General features: G+C 38.1%; 1 protein-coding gene across 2 annotated transcripts in view; it reads left to right on the forward strand.

Moving 5' to 3' along the window:
• Positions 1 to 18,077, forward strand: part of PLCB1 (phospholipase C beta 1) — an 827,705-nt gene that overhangs the window by 563,828 nt on the left and 245,800 nt on the right. For both annotated transcript variants that reach the window (XM_061125923.1, XM_061125924.1), the window contains exons 5-9: positions 5,230 to 5,309; positions 7,061 to 7,114; positions 8,154 to 8,229; positions 15,977 to 16,077; positions 17,276 to 17,442. In XM_061125923.1, the coding sequence (XP_060981906.1) occupies positions 5,230 to 5,309; positions 7,061 to 7,114; positions 8,154 to 8,229; positions 15,977 to 16,077; positions 17,276 to 17,442 (478 nt within the window). The remainder of the gene's footprint in view (positions 1 to 5,229; positions 5,310 to 7,060; positions 7,115 to 8,153; positions 8,230 to 15,976; positions 16,078 to 17,275; positions 17,443 to 18,077) is intronic.

Here is an 18,077-nt window from a genome sequence, read left to right on the forward strand (position 1 = left end):
TCATGATGTCCATGGTTGAGTCTTCTCTTGTGTTGTTGGAAGAGGGTGTTTGCTATGACCAGTGTGTACTCTTGGCAAAACTCTATTAGCCTTTGCCCTGCTTCATTCTGTACTCTAAGGCCAAATTTGCCTGTTACTCCAGTGTTTCTTGACTTCCTAACTTGCATTCCAGCCCCCTATGATGAAAAGGACATCTTTTGGGGTATTGTTCTAGTAGGTCTTGTAGGTCTTCATAGAACCATGCATCTTCAGCTTCTTCAGTATTACTGGTCAGGGTATAGACTTGGATTACCATGATATTGAGTGGTTTGCCTTGGAAACGAACAGAGATCATTCTGTCATTTTTGAGGTTGCATCCAAGTACTGCATTTTGGACTCTTGTTGATTGTGATGGCTACTCCATTTCTTCTAAGGGATTCTTGCCCACAGTAGTAGATATAATGGTCATCTGAGTTAAATTCACCCATTCCAGACCATTTTAGTTCACTGATTCCTAAAATGTCAATGTTCACTCTTGTCATCTCCTGTTTGATCACTTCATATCTGCCTTGATTCATGGACCTAACATTCCAGGTTCCTATGCAATATTGCTCTTTACAGCATCGGACCTTGCTTGAATCAACAGTCACATCCACAACTGGGTGTTGTTTTTGCTTTGGCTCCATCTTTTCATTCTTCCTGGTGTTATTTCTCCATTCTTCTTCAGTAGCATTTTGGGAACCTACCAACCTGGGGAGTTCATCTTTCATTATCTTATTTTTTTGCCTATTCATACTGTTCATGGGGTTGGATTCTCAAGGCTAGAATACTGAAGTGGTTTGCCATTTCCTTCTCCAGTGGACCACATTTTGTCTGAACACTCCACCATGACCCGTCTGTCTTGGGTGGCCCTACACGGCGTGGCTCATAGTTTTATTGAGTTAGACAGGGCTGTGGTCCATGTGATCAGATTGGTTAGTTTTCTGAGATTGTGGTTTTCAGTCAGTCTACCCTCTGATGGAGAAGGATAAGAGGCTTATGGATGCTTCCTGATGGAAGAGACTGACTGAGGGGGGAACTGGGTGTTGTTTGATGAGTGGGGCCATGCTGAGTAAATCTTTAATCCAACTTTCTGCTGATGGGCCGGGCTGTGTTCACTTCCTGTAGTTTGACCTGAGACCAAACTGTGGTGGAGGTGATGAAGATAATGGTGACCTCCTCCACAAGTCCCAGGCACTGCTGCATTCAGTGCCCCGACCCCGCAGAGGCCCCCGCTGACCCACACCTCTGCCAGACTCCTGGACACTCACGGACAGGTCTGGGTCAGTCTCTTGTAGGGCACGGCTCCTTTCCCCTGGGTCCTGGTGCACACCAGGTTTTGTTTGTGCCCTCCAAGAAGGTTAGGCACAGGGATTGTCAAACTCCAGCTCCCTTTCTGCTCATTAGAAAATTCAAGTTTGGGTGGTGTTGTACACAGGGAAGGGTTATGCCAAAGTTACCATCTGCGGAGTTTGCTTGGAGTCTCACCCTTCTGCCTTCTTCCCTTCCCAGTCCTGCTCACTTCCTGGTAACGTTGCCCCAGAGCACTTCATAATCAATGCATTTCTCCTAAATCCTGTCTCAGCATCTGGGGAGCCCAAAGTAAACACATGCTGTTTTTTTGTTGTTCAGTCACTAAGTCATGTCCAACTCTTTGTGACCCCATGGACTGCAACATACCATGCTGTTTTAGCTCCATATAATATGGACTGATGCCAGTACCAACCAAAGATTGTGTTGTTTCTAAAGTTGTCTTGGTCATTGCTTGAGACCCTGAGTCTTTGATTCAGTCTGGATCAGATATTCTGCATACCTCATAAGGCTACAGGAAATCAGTGGATTCTAGAAATTCCATACTTGGATATTTAGATGCTCACATTCTGAGAACATGATGAAATAAGTTTTGCTTTACTTTCTGAATGAGGTGCGACTGTGCAGTGAAGGTGGTGATGATGCAGTCCTTCAACTGGCTTTATAAAGGACCCATAGAAAGAACAAAGGATCTAGAAGACATGTGCTCACCAATAATGCAGACACAACTCCCAACTATGTGTGACTGTTGAGCCCTTGAAAGGTTGCCAGTGCAAATTAAGAAGTGCTGTAAGTGCAGAATGCATACCTCATTTCAAAGATCAAGAAAAGAAAAGAAACTAGCCCAATAATCTTATGTTGATTATATGGCAAATAATATGTTTGAAATATTGGGTTAAATAAAATTTATTATTCAATTTATTTCACTTGTTTATTTCTACCTTTTAAAAAAGTGGCTACTGGAAATTGTAAATTATTTGTGTACCTTCATATTTCTATTGAACTGAATGTAATAGAGGTCTTAGCTTTCAACCTTAAATGTCAGACCAAATTAAATCTCCCCAGGTCTTCATAATACCTTCACTGTACCTATTTCTGGTGTGCAATTGGCCACGAGTAAATATACAAAATGGTACACTGCCCTCAGTTATAAATAATTTTACCAATGCATAACATTGTCATGGACTTTCCTGGTGACTCAGATGGTGAAAAAGAATCTGTCTGCAATGTGGGAGACCTTGGTTTGATCCTTGGGTTGGAAAGATTCCTTGGAGAAGGAAATGGCAACCCACTCTAGTATTCTTGCCTGGATGATTCCATGGACAGAGGAGCTGGCAGGCTACAGTCCATGGGGTTGCCAGGAGTCGAACATGACTGAACAACTAACACACACACACACACACACACACACACACACACAAGGTTGCCTTGGAGTTGGAAAAGTCTACAGTTCGACCCCTAACCTGGAAAATATTGAGTATTATACTAGAAACATATTTTGAAAATCAGTGCCAGTAATTATTACTCTTAGTTTAAAATAATCTAATATGAGGACATTTTATCTTAAAGCTATTAATAGTTATTCCAAAGTTTTTCTCTGTGTCTATCAAATTTGCTTCACTGACAGCTCTTCTGTACTGTCTTCCCCAAGCCCTCCACCAACAATCTGTAGCGTGTCAATACTTCTCACCTGGACTGTGACATCTTCATAGTTGAGCGCCCTCTGTCTCATTTCTCAGCCTCAAACCCACCTGCATTGGCTACCACATTACCTCTGTAACCCACTGTCCAGCCCTATCTTCACCCTAAAAGAAAGGCCTTCAAAGATATTATATTTTTTGCCAAATTCTCTCCAAAACACTAAACAGACATTAAATGCTTTCTATACTCTCATGCCAACTCTATTTTTTTTTTAACTGCACCCCACAGCATGCAGAATCATAGTTCCTGGCCCAAGGATAGAACCCACACCTCCTGCAGTAAATACATGAAGTCTTAACCAATGCACTGCCAGAGAAGTCCCCAAACTCTACTTTCTTTATTTTTTAATTCATTTTCCCCCCAACTCTACTTTTCTTATTACAACTTCCCTTCTTTTTTCCAATTCATTTTAGGCTACTCCCCATTCTCACTAAATCCTGCCAGTAAGTTATAACCCACAGAATAATGTAAATCCTTTTACAGCACATATGGTGTTGTTATCTGAGATTTTTCTTTGAAGTCCCAGTTATTTCAGGTGATAATTTAATTGGCTTGATCACACTTATTTGTGCAAAATTGATCTGTGCTTAATGTGCATGTTTTTTGCTTAATTTTATATAACCTCAGGATTTAAAAGTCTTCAAGGAAAATTCAGTTCAGTTCAGTTGCTCAGCCATATCCAACTCTTGGACTGCAGCACACCATGCTTCCCTGTCCATCACCAATTCCCAGAGCTTGCTCAAACTCATGTCCATCACATCAGTGATGCCATCCAACCTTCTCATCCTCTGTCATCCCCTTCTCCTCCTGCCTTCAATCTTTCTCAGCATCTTTTCCAATCAGTCAGTTCTTCACATCAGGGGGCCAAAGTATTGGAGCTTCAGAAAATTAAGAATTGGACACTCAAGAAAATTAAGAATCTTTAATTTAAGGAGTTACATATCTATACTCGAATGGATAGGGGCATCTATCATTGATAACTATTTGTGTGGCAATTTTTACTGCACTGATTTTTTAAAATAAATTCAATATTTTAAAATAAAAACAAATACACAAAACTCTGCTTAGAGTTCGCTTTCCCTGGCCCATCACTTGGTACCCCAAGTTTTACCTCAGTTGTTTCTGTATTACATGATAGCATATTATTTGCATATTTTCATGAACCAGGAGGCAAAACACAAAATAACAATAAAAACTATAGTAGAAATAACAAAATTAGATGGAAAAACTTTTGAACATTGAAGAGGGAGCCAAGTCAACTGCAACATCAGATGATTACATTACTTAGCTCTTATCTCATCTTCTCTTAGAGACTTTTTTTCCAGCCCAGAATGTTAAGTGAGTGTTCAAAATCATCACCCAGAATAGAACTTCAGCTTTTTTATTGTAGATTTGTTCTTTTGCATTTTTTTGGATGCCAAGAGAAGTCAGAGGTGGATGGTGTGAGGTAGGGATTGGGATTAGGGGAGCAGTAAGGAGTGGACAGAGCTGGGGGGAGGGGATGGTACTGAGTACTATGTGACATTGGGACTGCAGCTAGTTGAGAGACTTCTAGAACTGTAATTAACATTTAAAGATTCCCTGGTATAGCTGTCTTGGCTTGAGTAGTAAAATAGGAAGACCTTCTTTGCAGACATGTTGAAAATATGCATATATGCTAAGTCGCTTCAGTCATATCCGACTCCTTGCTACCCTATGGACTGTAGCCTGCCAGGCTCCTCTGTCCATGGGATTCTCCAGGCAGGAGTACTGGAGTGGGGTGCCATTCCCTCCTCTAGGGGTCTTCCCTATCCAGGGATCAAACTTGCGTAGGCAGGTGGGTTGTTTACTACTAATGCCTCCTTGGAAGCCCTGTTGGAAATATAATTGACTACATTTTAAAATTCTTTATGTGTTTATAATGCAAGGAAAAGAGTGAGACATACTTGGTTATTAAAGGCAATATATCAGTTCTCTATCTGTAGGCATTTTAAAAAGCAGATAAAATTTTGCTTATGGGTAAAGAACATTTCCTTAGGAAAAGAGTAGTCATTCAGGGATTTGAATTTAATTATGTCATTTTAACAGAGGGAAAAAGAGAGAAAAAACCCTTAGGCATACAAATTGAGCTAATTTGTCTTCCTAGTAGCCTTGCTAAAAACATATGTCTAATGACTGCACAGTATTTAAGCTAATGAAAGTGTGAATCATATTTTTCAGGAATGGACAAATGAGGTTTTCAGTTTGGCAACAAACCTGCTGGCCCAAAACATGTCCAGGGACGCGTTTCTGGAAAAGGCGTAAGTAGCTCTAATTTTATTGCAAAGGGTGTTGCTTCATCTGAGTCAGTTTCCTTTCTCCTTTGTGAGTCTTTTGTTTATGCTGCACTGGCTTCTCACATTGATAAACATAAATTTCCCTCTGGGACTTGTTAGAGAACTGATAGGTTCACTGCTTGGAATTGGAAGACTTCCAGTAAAGATCGCTCTTTCCTCTCAGCCTTGCATCTGTGTTACACTGCGCCGGCCTGAATGTCAATGCCTTTGACACGCAGTGAGGAGATACTTCTAAATCCTGGCAACTACGCCCAAAATCAAAAACTATTCATCTCAGAGAGTCTTCAGCCCTACATCTGCCTGCGTTGTATCAATTATTAATCTGAGGAAGTGAACGAACAACATATGGGACTTAATTCTCCAGAGTCTAAGATCTCTGATAGAGGCAACTTAAATCAGTAAGCTGATGTCCTGATTCCTGTCCTTCTAGACAATCACAGCAACTGTTAATAAGAAAAGAGAAAAAGAATGTAAAGGAAAAAGCAGAATGAAAAGAAGAAGAAACAAAGCAAATCAGGAGTACCCAATCACTCTCGAATTACACAGTCTTTCTGAAATTTATTTGACCAAGGAAAATAACAGTTTCTGCCAGATGAGCAAGTAGGAAAGCTGGCTGTGATCAGTTTGGACACTGGATGTTCAGGAGGTTGGAAAACGTTGAAATCAGAACCACAAATGGAAACATTACTAGGTGGTCCTCTATTTTTATTTAATAACTTTCTGTCTTCCCTCTTCTGTAAGACATACCCATCATTCCAAACCAAAGACTCCAGCCCACTTTTCTTTCATACTCTTCCATGAGTTTCTTTTGCTATTAGTCAGGACTTGATGGGTGTACTCAAATGCTCTTTCCTGTCATCCTCTCATCTCACTAGTTTGTCACCTTCAGGACCCTTTCTACATGCCTTCCCCTCTCCTCCTCCCTTTATTCCTTTTTGTTGTTGTTGTTGTTTCAATTGTCTTCTTATCATTCTTCATCTAACAGACTTTCTGGAAAATCTGCTGTGCCACACAGAATGTTGGTGGAAAGTGACACGTAGACATAGCACGTTACAGCTAGTAAAACAGCTAGTTAGCTCGTCATACCTGTTGCAAATGTCCACTTTCAACAGGCATCTCCCCATGAATAGCTGCTGTGGTCATTCCAGAGCACGCCTTTTGGGGAACACACTGTAAGCATTTATGTTGCATCCACACCTAGGCTGTGTGCATGAGCAGTTGGTGGTCCCAGTTTATATACCCATCAAAAGAGTTTGTAAGCTCTCCTGTGTCTTCTCTTTGTCTACATGCCCAGAAGCAGCGAAAGAGATAAGTGCAGTTTTACATTCACACAATGGGATACCATACAGCAATGAGAGTGAAAGATTCACAGTGAAAAGCAAATATATGGATGGATCTTGAAAATATAATGTTGAGTGAGAGAAGCCATTAAAGAGTGTGATTCTATTATGTAAAGTGCAAAATTAATCTGAATGTTTAAAGTCTGGATAATGGTTTGCTCCTGGGGGACCAGCTGTGGAAAGGGCATGAGAGGGGCTCCTGGGATTCTATTAGAATAAGAATATTCTTTTTCTTGATCTGGGTGCTGATTGCAGAAACTTGGACAATAGGTGAAAATTCAGCCAACTGTACATATGAAAGAGTCTTTTTCTATGCATTTTATTCTTCAATGAAAATTAAAAAAAAAATTAAACAGTTTTCTGCTTCTCCAACAGGTATACTAAACTTAAGCTGCAAGTCACTCCAGAAGGACGCATTCCTCTCAAAAAGTAAGCTGTGTGAGCGATTCCCATTATTTTCTATTTCTGTTTCCTCAGAGATCTGAGTCTGTGCCGTGGCTCTGCTTTGGTCCAGGGGAGCCTGGAGGTGTGTGGTGGCCCAGTCCCCTCACATGCACCGCGTATGCATCCTCAGAGATGCTCCGTGTATGCACCGTGTATGCATCCTCAGAGAGGCTTCCTGGGCTCCCTCCTTCCCTGTGGCATCGCTTTCAAGGAACACCAAAGCAGGAAGGGGGTGCAGGGGATGAGCGGCCTTTGCTGTTAAACCTAAAAGAACATCTGAGACTCAGATCTAGTCTAGGAATGGAAATTAGGCAACCGTGATGCCTCTTTCTTCCAAGATGACACTAGCCTTGAAACAAGGGTTGCAAACTCCAATGTCAACAGAAGTTAGGCAGGGAACATCCATGACAAAGCAGGCCAGGGCAAGAAGGAAAAGTGAAGAATGAAATCTGTCTCAAAGAGACAAGGATAACTCAGCTCTACCAGATTCCCCATGAGGCTGGTGGTTTCCAGGTGATAGATTTCCTAATGTTTCAATAGAGCCCATAAATCCAAATTATTAAACTGTCCATTATCTAAGTTATATATTTTAAAGCAAAATCACTGGCCAAAAAAAAAGTGTAGTTCTAGACCATAGTCAGTCAAAATCCTTCAACTTTTGACAGCTACCAGTGAGCTTCTGCTCATAAAAAGTTATTTATTAATAATATTAGCAATGTATACTTTCAGAGCAGTGGTAGCAGCAAGGAGACAAAATTCTTAAGATATTTATTTTAAAACGTCATACTAGAAGCATTTTTAATGCAATGTTTTTTAATCGGGTCATCATCATTTTCTCAAAATATTAATTTGCTTCTAGACACTTTGATTTTGAAAAGCACACACGTAGATCTTCCAGAGCACAGATGCTGATCCTGGAGCGAGTGCTATGTGTTCAGTCTTTGGGGACGAGGGATGAGCGAGTGGGGTGTCGTGGCCCGCGGCATCCACAGCCTCTCTCACCTGGCATGCCTTCCCTTCACAGCATATACCGCTTGTTCTCAGCAGACCGGAAGCGAGTCGAGACAGCTTTAGAGGCTTGTAGTCTTCCATCTTCAAGGGTGAGCATGACGCCTTCCTAAAATTACCACTGCTTAATAGCTCTGGATAAGCATACTAAAATATATCGTGCCCCAATATTATCCAAACATTTTTAAAGTTAAGAATATGACTTATTTGTTAATATTTGCAATATAGAGGTCACTATATATCTTTTTCAATCCCGTAATCCCAGTATTTTCAATAAGAAAGCCCCTTGTTCGTTGTAAATTTTTTAAAAAATAACGAACTAATGCCAAAAATGTATTGGCCAAAAAATATTGACGTTATCAAGAATTTAAGCTGCTCGTTAATAACAAATCCTTTCTATATGTTCCTTGAGATATTAACTGATGATTAAGAATTATGATTAGGAGGATTTTAAAATATTAATTTCATTTTATCCCCCTTTTAAAAGTCTAGGTTTAAGACTGATAAGTTAATAAACAGAGTAAATAAATGTTATTTGTGAAGGATCAAAACATTTTGGATATTGCCTACATTGCACCTAAGTGACACATAATGAGAGGACAAGGATGTGAGATGCTTTTGGTTTTCCGCCTAGTGATTTGAGGCATTTAGTATACATTAACCTCCTAAAAAAAGTAATTTGCCTTTATTTCAATGCATTTCTACATACCTGGTTCTAAAAAAATTTACTGTTGTTTCTGGGGTAACTGGGTATTAACCTTTTTCTTTTCCTCTATGTAGAACACTCCTTTCTGTTACAAATTATTTTTATCCTGGTATCTAAGCAACAAGTAAGCAAAAATAACACTCATACCCAAGGAAGAACCTCTGAGTCTCTTGAAACATACTGGCAACATTGAAGTTGCACTGAATGAAGTTGAGAAAACATTCTTAAATTGTGAATAAGTTATGAAAAGTGTCCAGAGCTGTTGCCTTGGCCAGTTCTTCTTGAGAATATTTTTGAAAAAAATGAAACATATTAAAGACTTTTGTAGGTAACAGAAAAGAAAAGAGTAACGTTTGCTGTTGGTTTCTGGCTGTCTGAGGAAACAGTTGCTGATGTGGCAAACACTGGACAGAACCATGAAAGGGCTCCCCAAACATTTAAGCTTCACTTTAATAAGCAAAAGAAAATTATCAAGCTTGTTATTATTGCTCTTTTGTTTCATGCTTTGGAGCCAAAAAGATGTAACAGTTAAGATCCTGTCCTTGACTCAACAAATATTTCTTTTTTTAAATTTGACCTGTAGTATTTTTTCTTATTTTTTTAATTGAAAAATCATTGATTTATGTGTGTTGATTTATGATCTACAGCAAAGTGATTCCGCTTTGAATGTAGTTTTTTCCTATGCTATACAGTAGAACCTTGTTATTTATTTATCCTATATTAATATAATAGTTAGCATCTGCTAATCCCAGACAACTAATCCACCCCTCCCCCCATCGCCCCCTCACCTCACCTTTTCCCCTTGGTAACCCTAAATTTGTTTTCTATGTCTCTGAATCTGTTTCTATTTCATGGGTAGATTCATTTGTGCCATATTTTGTATTCCACATATAAGTAATATAATATAGTATTCTTTGTCTGTTTTATTTCACTTAGCATAATGCTCTCCAAGTCTATCCATGTTGCTGCAAATAGCATTATTTCATTCTTTTTTAAGGATGAATGGTATTCCACTATATATATATGCCACATATGTTCTACTATATTTGTAGACCTTCTTTATGCATTCAGACTCAAGGAATATCTCTTGAGCTCTTACTGTGTGCCCTCCATCCCCGAGAATATGGTAGTGAGAAAAATTAAGTTCCAGTGCCAGGATTCAAGGACTATACATTCTCTGGGGGTGCTAGTTAAATACTTCAACTGCACATGTAAATTGGGGGAAACGCCCTGAACAAAGGGAATGGACCATTGCTATTGAGAATAAGAGAAATTCACTCCAGAAAATAACTCTGTGCAGCACCCTGAGGCTGGAAGAAGTTTACCAGTTTGAGCAACTGTGACAAGATCACTGTATGTAAGCATGAAAAAAAAGAAAGCATGAAACATGAATTTAGAAAGATGTGCAACAAATTTGTTTCCTCTGCAGTTGCTCCTGATTTGACCTAACATCTTGTGGGGGTAAAAAGACAAAAATGTTAACTTGTTACTATAAATCTAGCTAAGGGAAAGAAGGAATAGAAAAAGCTGAAGAGAAAATCAAATCCATCAACCAGTTCTCTGTAAATTACAACTTTCTAAACAATTGGATTCTGAGAATTCAGTCAATAAATACAAATTGAGTCTTTATAATCCACTGTCTTTTATTTATAGGTTCGCACTTTCAAACTAGTGTCAAGTGGAGACATTTTTAAAGGAAAATGAGATTCAAATAGCAGGAGTTGGGTTTAAATTGAAACAATATTTATCTCTAGTAAATTAAATGTTATGACAATTTTCTGAAAACAAATTGGAGCTTTAAAAAAAATCAGCCTCCCTCATAAAGTTTTGAAAGCTCATTATTCACAGTAAAGTGTGCTCTGCTTGGAGGAGTGGCAGAAGTAGAATGCTGTGAAAAGATCTATAAACCAAAGTCAGTTTCAGGGCTAGGAAACACGTGTCCTGGGACTGACTATGTATTTTGAATCTTTGCTATAATTTCATATCTACAGGATAGTGGTTCTAGAAAATATTCACTAATTAGCAAAGGTATACTGACAGGTGTTTAAAACCCTTCACAGGAGAAATGGTTACACAATTGGTAGATCATATTAATTATAGTACATATCAGGGAGCCTCAGATAGCCAGTGGTTATGCAAACTCATTTGAAAAGTCCCTGATGCTGGGAAAGATTGAGGGCAAGAGGAGAAGGGGACAACGGAGGATGAGAGGGTTGGATGGCATCACCGACTCAATGGACATGAGTTTGAGTAAACTCTGGGAGTTGGTGATGGACAGGGAGGCCTGGCGTGCTGCAGTCCATGGGGTCACAAAGAGTCAGAAATGACTGAGCAACTGAACTGAACTGAACTGTTCAAAGTAGGTTTAATTGTGTTCTGTAAATAGATACATTACCAGAAATACTGTGGACATCCTGTTGTGATTTTTTTAGACATTATCTTTGTGCACATTGTTAGGGATAATTAATGCACTTGAACTCGTATCCTGACCAACATGATCCATTGAAATAACACATTCCTTAATGGGTACTCCTTTAGCTATTTCAATTGCTCATTAAAGTTACCTTAATTGTTAAAAAGTAGTATGTATGTAAAAACAGAGCTAAAACAATTACTGTCTTCTATTAATAATCCAAATACATATTTTAGTGAGAACTTTGAAGACCTTTCCATGTTCATAAAATTGCTACTTTGCCCACAAGCTTTCTGAGAACAGAAAATAATTTACTTGCACCAAATTCCCTTTGATTTAAGGCTTTTTTAACTTGAAAGAAAAGCTCAGGGACATTTGGAATCACATTATAATCTTGGAATAGCACTGGCCTTTTAGTGAAGAAGATAGGAATAAATCTATATATTTTTTTGAATAATAAATTTTACTATAGCTATCAACATACATGTAATACCCCCCAAAAAAGTGATTATTTTGGATTTACAGAATTTGATACATTTTAGTAAAGAATACTGTGAATGAAATTTACCAAAGAACTTCTCCCAGGATAACTGCAATATGTTGCCTTTCTCCTATACCTTATACCCAGAATGTAAATCAGAAATATAGTGACTTATTCAGCTGTGAATCTTAAAATCACTAATACACAATTCCATTTTAGAACCACATTTAAATATTTGGTTCATTATCAGTAGCTTACTTGTAATTATTTCATGTCCTCTCTGGCTACAACTTTCATTTTATCCCTTTAGAACAAAAATATTAATAGGTTGAAATCCTGAATTTACTGGAAAATAATTCATTTATTAGTTAAGATAAAATCTGCATGTGGACTCCTTATTCATTAGAGTCCACTGAAATAAATTAATATGTTTTAGAATAACATTTCTGAATGTTAAACACTTATTTATTACAAAGTTTTTTAAATCTATAAATATACAAAGAAGAAAATACAAACAATATGCAAAAACTGGCATGAAATTTAGTTTTCTGGATGACAGTATGAGTTGAGGAATCAAGAAACCTTAATCTGAAACATAGCAAACCCGCCCCCGTCAACTTGATGCCATAGACAAGTTTTGTAAACTCCTATCTCCTTAGTGTTTGTATCTGTAAAAAGGATCACCATTCCAACCTCATAGAGCTGACAAGGAGTTAAATGAAAGCATTCAAGTAAAGCTCCTAGAACTATATGCTTGGCATGCAGTAAGTGCTCAATAAACATTTATTCTTATTATCCTCTGAGAATTATTTATATGCATATACATGACTTTCACTCTCTTTTTTACGTACATATATTTTTTTCTAGATTTTTTTCCCCTTATAGATCATCATGAAATATTGAGTATTGTTCCTTGTGCTATGCGGTAGGTCCTTGTTGGTTACCTGTTTTACACACAGGAGTGTGTGTATATTTATCCCAAATTCCTAGTTTACCCCTCCTCACCTTTCCCCTTTAGTGACCGTAAGTTTGTCTTCTATGCCTCCAGGTCTATTTCTGTTTTGTATATAAGTTCATTTGTATCATTTGTTAAGATTCTACATAAAAATGATATAACATTTGTCTTTGTCTGGCTTACTTCACTTTGTTATTTTTAACTTGGCATGTAGATATTTCATAACCTGTTTCTGGAATCTGGAGATGTAAATACCACCAGTGCTACCTTCAAGTTGTACTGAAGGTAGATTCTTTGTATTCAACCATAGAATTGAAGCAACTCCATTTTTAAGGAAAATACTTTGTAGTTTCTCGAATAAATGGGCCTGATTCAGACTGTATTGGCCTTCTTAATTCTTCCTCCAAAAAATTTTGATAATAATGGCAACAAATAATCATTGATAATCTCTTTTGTGCTGGAGGCATGATGAAGTAAACGTAGTCCTGGACCACGACAGATCTAAGGTCTGGTGCCATATCCTGAGTGAATTCAACAAGCATTCATTAGGTGTATATTATATGCCATGCATTATTCTGGAGACTCAAAGGAATTAAATAAGAGATAGTGCACTTTATTCAAAAACACAGTCTAGTTGATCATCAGAAATATGAAAACTAAAGGAAAACTGTGTGGTGGATGCTATAAAGAATATATATGAAGGTGGATTGCAGACACACACAAAAAAGAATTGCACACACATCTCTACCTGGTTGGTTTAGAAGTGTTCACAGAAGAGTATTTGACGTTTTGGTATGCTCTTGAGCATCATCCTTAGATTTCATGCTGCTCAAACATGGCACAATGAGTCCGTTCTATCCCCTTTACCAAATCATGAAATCCAGGAAAATAAAATATGTGTATGATCTCTGCACATTCCAGCGTTATTTAAAATGTAAGGAATTATTAACTGACCATAGCTTTTCCCTCAATATCTCCTCCATATTCTTTCACTTTAGCTTTCAATGATGTTCATTTCAACTTATTTCTTCAAAATGTTTTTCCCTCATTTTCACCCACTGACCCCAAAGGGTATCCCCATCAGTCAAGCTGGACAAGAGACAAATGAAGCTGTATTGAAATGTTTTCCATTTTCTAGGTGCTAACATCCAACTGGTAATAAAAGTAATATTGTATTTATTCAGATTATTTCATCAATGTGTCCCCTCTAATAAGAAGTTCTAATTTATAGCTGGTAAATAAAAAATAGAGTTTTGGTAAAGCATGTCATCTTATGAAATGATGTGTATGGACTCTTGTAAATGGCTTTAGTTGAATCTGATATCTTATGGGAAGCATATTTGCTATCAACTTCCACCTTTTTCATAAATTACATTCATTCATTTAGTAAATATTTATTGTGAACCTGCTGTATGTTACAGAGACTGAGCAATTAACAACACCCAAGTCCTAGCTTGTGTCAGTCTGCAGGTTAGCAAGTAACACAGAAAACTGTACATCTGGAAGCACAAAACAGTTAAGTAAGAACTGAAACAGGAGACAAGCATCGTGTGATAACAGCACAGAATGGAAATTAAAACCTGGCGTAGGAGGAAGAGGTTTTAAGCTAAGACAAGAAGGGAGGAAAATAAAGGAAGTCGGTAAGAAAAGGAAGACAATGATTGATATCCTTAGACAAAATCTGCTTGTATGCTTTTAGTGAGATCTGGAGAAGGGGAAGTAGAGGGAGCTCTAAATAGTAACTAAACAGCGGGGAGTATAAGAGAATAAATTTGGGGTTCATCAACTCCAATAAAGTCTGATGCTTGAGTTGGCCAAATGAGGCACTGAGTATTTCCTTGAGATTTGTTTTTAAATCTCTCTTCCCTGTATCTCTCAGCCAGAGAATATGATAGCAATGCTCATTTTTGGCTATTTTCAAAGCTACTTATAAGAGACATGGGTGCCTAACTCAGAGAGAGTGTGGCAATTAAAAAGTGTACATTCTCCAGTCAAAAGTATTCTCTCAGTTTGTAAATTAAATGGAATTTTGGAAACCTGTTCACAGGTTAAACTTTTCCCCATTTTATGAGTGGCAAATCATCATGAAACAATATGTTGGAATTTCCCTCTTGGAACTGGCTGCTTGTACTCATGATTTCAAAGTTATTGTCCAGGTTACTGAGCTTAACCATTTAATGCTTCTTGCTATATATAAATGATGGGTGTTGTTTGGTTGTCTCAAAATGCTATTTTGCAAAATGGATTTTTTTTCCTGCTCCATAAATCAATTTAGTAAAGAATATGTTATTTTATTTGTTCATTTCTCAAATGTAGGACTCCTGCTGTTTGCCAAGTGGTAAACTAAGTTTTCTTATCTGTTAGCAAGCAGTGCAGTCTCAGACCATAATTCAGAGAATAATTTTTAGATACTTCTATAAGAGTATATTTACAAAAATATGAATATGGTTAAAAGGAAGGATGTTTTCTTTGATTTAAGGGCTTAAAAATAAAAATAATCATATAAACACATACCCAAAATAGAAAAAAAGGCATGAAGAATGTCCTTCCTGTTAACAAACACTTGAATACATGCTTCCGGTTTCCATGGCAGCCCCAGTAAATAGAAAATTAAGTCACAGAACTCAGTTTTTATATCAGTGACTTACTTTCTAAACAATAGGACTGAGAGGAATCAGTGACAAATAATGACTGGTGTCCTACTTATGAAAACTGTGTTGTAATTTACACTGTTTGGAAAAAAAAAGACACAAAATTGGAATCTTATGTTTTCATTTTGAAAATGTCCTTCTCCAGGTTCTTGAAAGAAAAATACGTTCACTCAAAAGTCTGCTAAACAGCACATAAACAATGTGAATGCTCTTCATGCCACTGATTTGTACATTTAATAGTGGCGAAAATGACATATTTATGTTCTGTATACTTTATCACAATTAAAAATGAGATTAAAGTCACCAGGAAAAGCAACCTAAAAGAAAAAAATTGCTGAACAGACCATGTTTTTACTAGATCTAACTTACTTTAGGAGTTGCCTTAACATCCCTTCAGAAGGAGAAAACTCTTAAGCTTAAAATATAATGAGGAAACAGAAAATGATTTTGATACCTCAATAACTAGTGTCCCTATAACGATAGCCTCGTAGATGCTTTCTGAATGCTTACCCTGAGCTCTTAGAAGAAAAGAAAGAGGAAAGAAGGAGGGAAGGAGGAAAGAGACAGACAAAACAGGAAGGGAAGATAAAGAAGAAAAAGACCATTTACTGACCCTCTTCTTTTATTCCCCAGAATGATTCGATACCTCAAGAAGATTTCACTCCTGAAGTGTACAGAGTTTTCCTGAACAACCTTTGTCCTCGACCTGAAATTGATAACATCTTTTCCGAATTGTAAGAAAACACGTTTTAGCGCATTTGTTCCTGCATACAGTGGTGCTCAGTGTGGCTGTGGCAGCGTTTTGAGTGCTAGAGGGAGATGTCAGTAGTAGCATTGCTTCTGCGTCATTTGTTGGAGACAATCCCGCATTCATACCTCTGAGGTTCAGTCACTGCTTGTAATGAGTGGTATTTGCTGTGACTTGTTGCAGGGTGTCATTGTCTTAATATTCTCTGGAGTCTCTGTATGATTTGAAGACTATGGCTAGAACTGAGAGGCATGTATGCAAGAGTCTTTGCAGAGATAGATTCATGTTGTAGAAAGAACGCTGACCCGGGAACCCGTCATCATACTTCTCTGCATTGCATCAGTGAAATGAGAATTTCAGATCACTAAGAACCCTCCCAGCTGAAAATTATTTGCTTTTATATTAGAAATTATACAGACATTACTTTTTTAATGATTGAAAAAAAAAAAGAAATCAAAACACCAAGGCAAATATGGGGAAGTAGTAATTTAACCTTCTTGACATACTGAAATCTACATGCTGACAGACCAATCCAAAATTGATAAGCTAAATAAAGATTTTTTTCATATGGAAATCAAGCACAGTACTTTGCTGAGTTCATTGCCATCAGTTATTGATAGAACATCTGCAACATCTGTACCATTGAACTTGTCTTTGGGTTGTCAACAGGATTGAAATGGGAATTTTGAATCACACTACATTGCAGAGTTATAGACTCTTGCTGAAGCATAATTTTAATGAAAAGGAAAATGTGCCCAATCATATTGGTTCTTTTTAGTAATGGGTAATAAATACATCTTTAGGATGATTAAGCAGATTATGAGAATTTGATGACTAAACCAGTTTAGCATCATAATCAAAACAGCAACCCATGACCTGTATTCCCTTTAGAGCGCTGCCTCACACACAAAACGCATGTTCCCTACTGTGGTTTTCTTTTCCATCTGGTATAGTTCAAGGGCGTTGGGATTTGGTGACAGTCATAGCAAAGTGTTTGCATCCCATAGAGATACAGCAGTTGTGATGGAGCCACACAATGTGTTTAGGGCCAGATAGGAATTCCAGTGTAGCATGCTCTTGCCAGGTATGGCAGGCCTTTATTTCTACAGAGCTGCTAAATGCAAATACATGAATGAGAGTTGACAGAAAAACCTGCTAATTTCCTGGTGTTTAACTGTTTTTAGTGGTGCCAAAAGCAAACCATACCTTACAGTTGATCAGATGATGGATTTTATCAACCTCAAGCAGCGAGATCCCCGGCTAAATGAAATACTTTACCCACCTTTAAAGCAAGAGCAAGTCCAAGTGTTGATTGAGAAGTATGAACCTAACAACAGCCTCGCCAAAAAAGGTCAGTTCACTTTTTCCCACACCAGAATGAGGCTCGAGTTCTAACTGTGAGTGGGCCACTCTTCGTAGTCACAGACATCAAGGGTCATTTAGGGTTTTCTTTTTTTTTTTTTAAGTTTGGTATGTGATGTTTATTTGGTGGCTCAGTTGGTGATGAATCTACCTGCACTACAGGAGGCCTGGGTTCGATCCCTGGGTTGGGAAGATCCCCTGGAGAAGGAAATGACTACCCACTCCAGTATTCTTGTATGGGAAACCCCATGGACGGAGGAGCCTGGTAGGCTACAGTCCATGGGGTCGCACAGAGTCAGACATGACTGAGCGACAAAGCCATCACCATCACCACGTGATGTTTGTGTTGTTGTTGTGTATATATGTGTATGTAACATTATTTTGGGGGCTTCCCAGGTGGTGCTCATGGTGAAGAACCCACCTGCCAATGCAGGAGACTTAAGAGATGTGGGTTAGATCCCTGGGCTGGGAAGATCCCCAAGGAAGGCATGGCAACCAACTCCGGTATTTTTACCTGGAGACTCCCCTGGACAGAGGAGCCTCGTGGGCTACAGTCCATGGGGTCCCAAAGAGTCAGACATGACTGAAGTGACTTAGCGTGCATGCAACATTGTTTTTTAAATG

This window comes from Dama dama, chromosome 23 (genome assembly GCF_033118175.1).
Source record: "Dama dama isolate Ldn47 chromosome 23, ASM3311817v1, whole genome shotgun sequence".
In the NCBI taxonomy this organism is placed as follows: domain Eukaryota; kingdom Metazoa; phylum Chordata; class Mammalia; order Artiodactyla; family Cervidae; genus Dama; species Dama dama.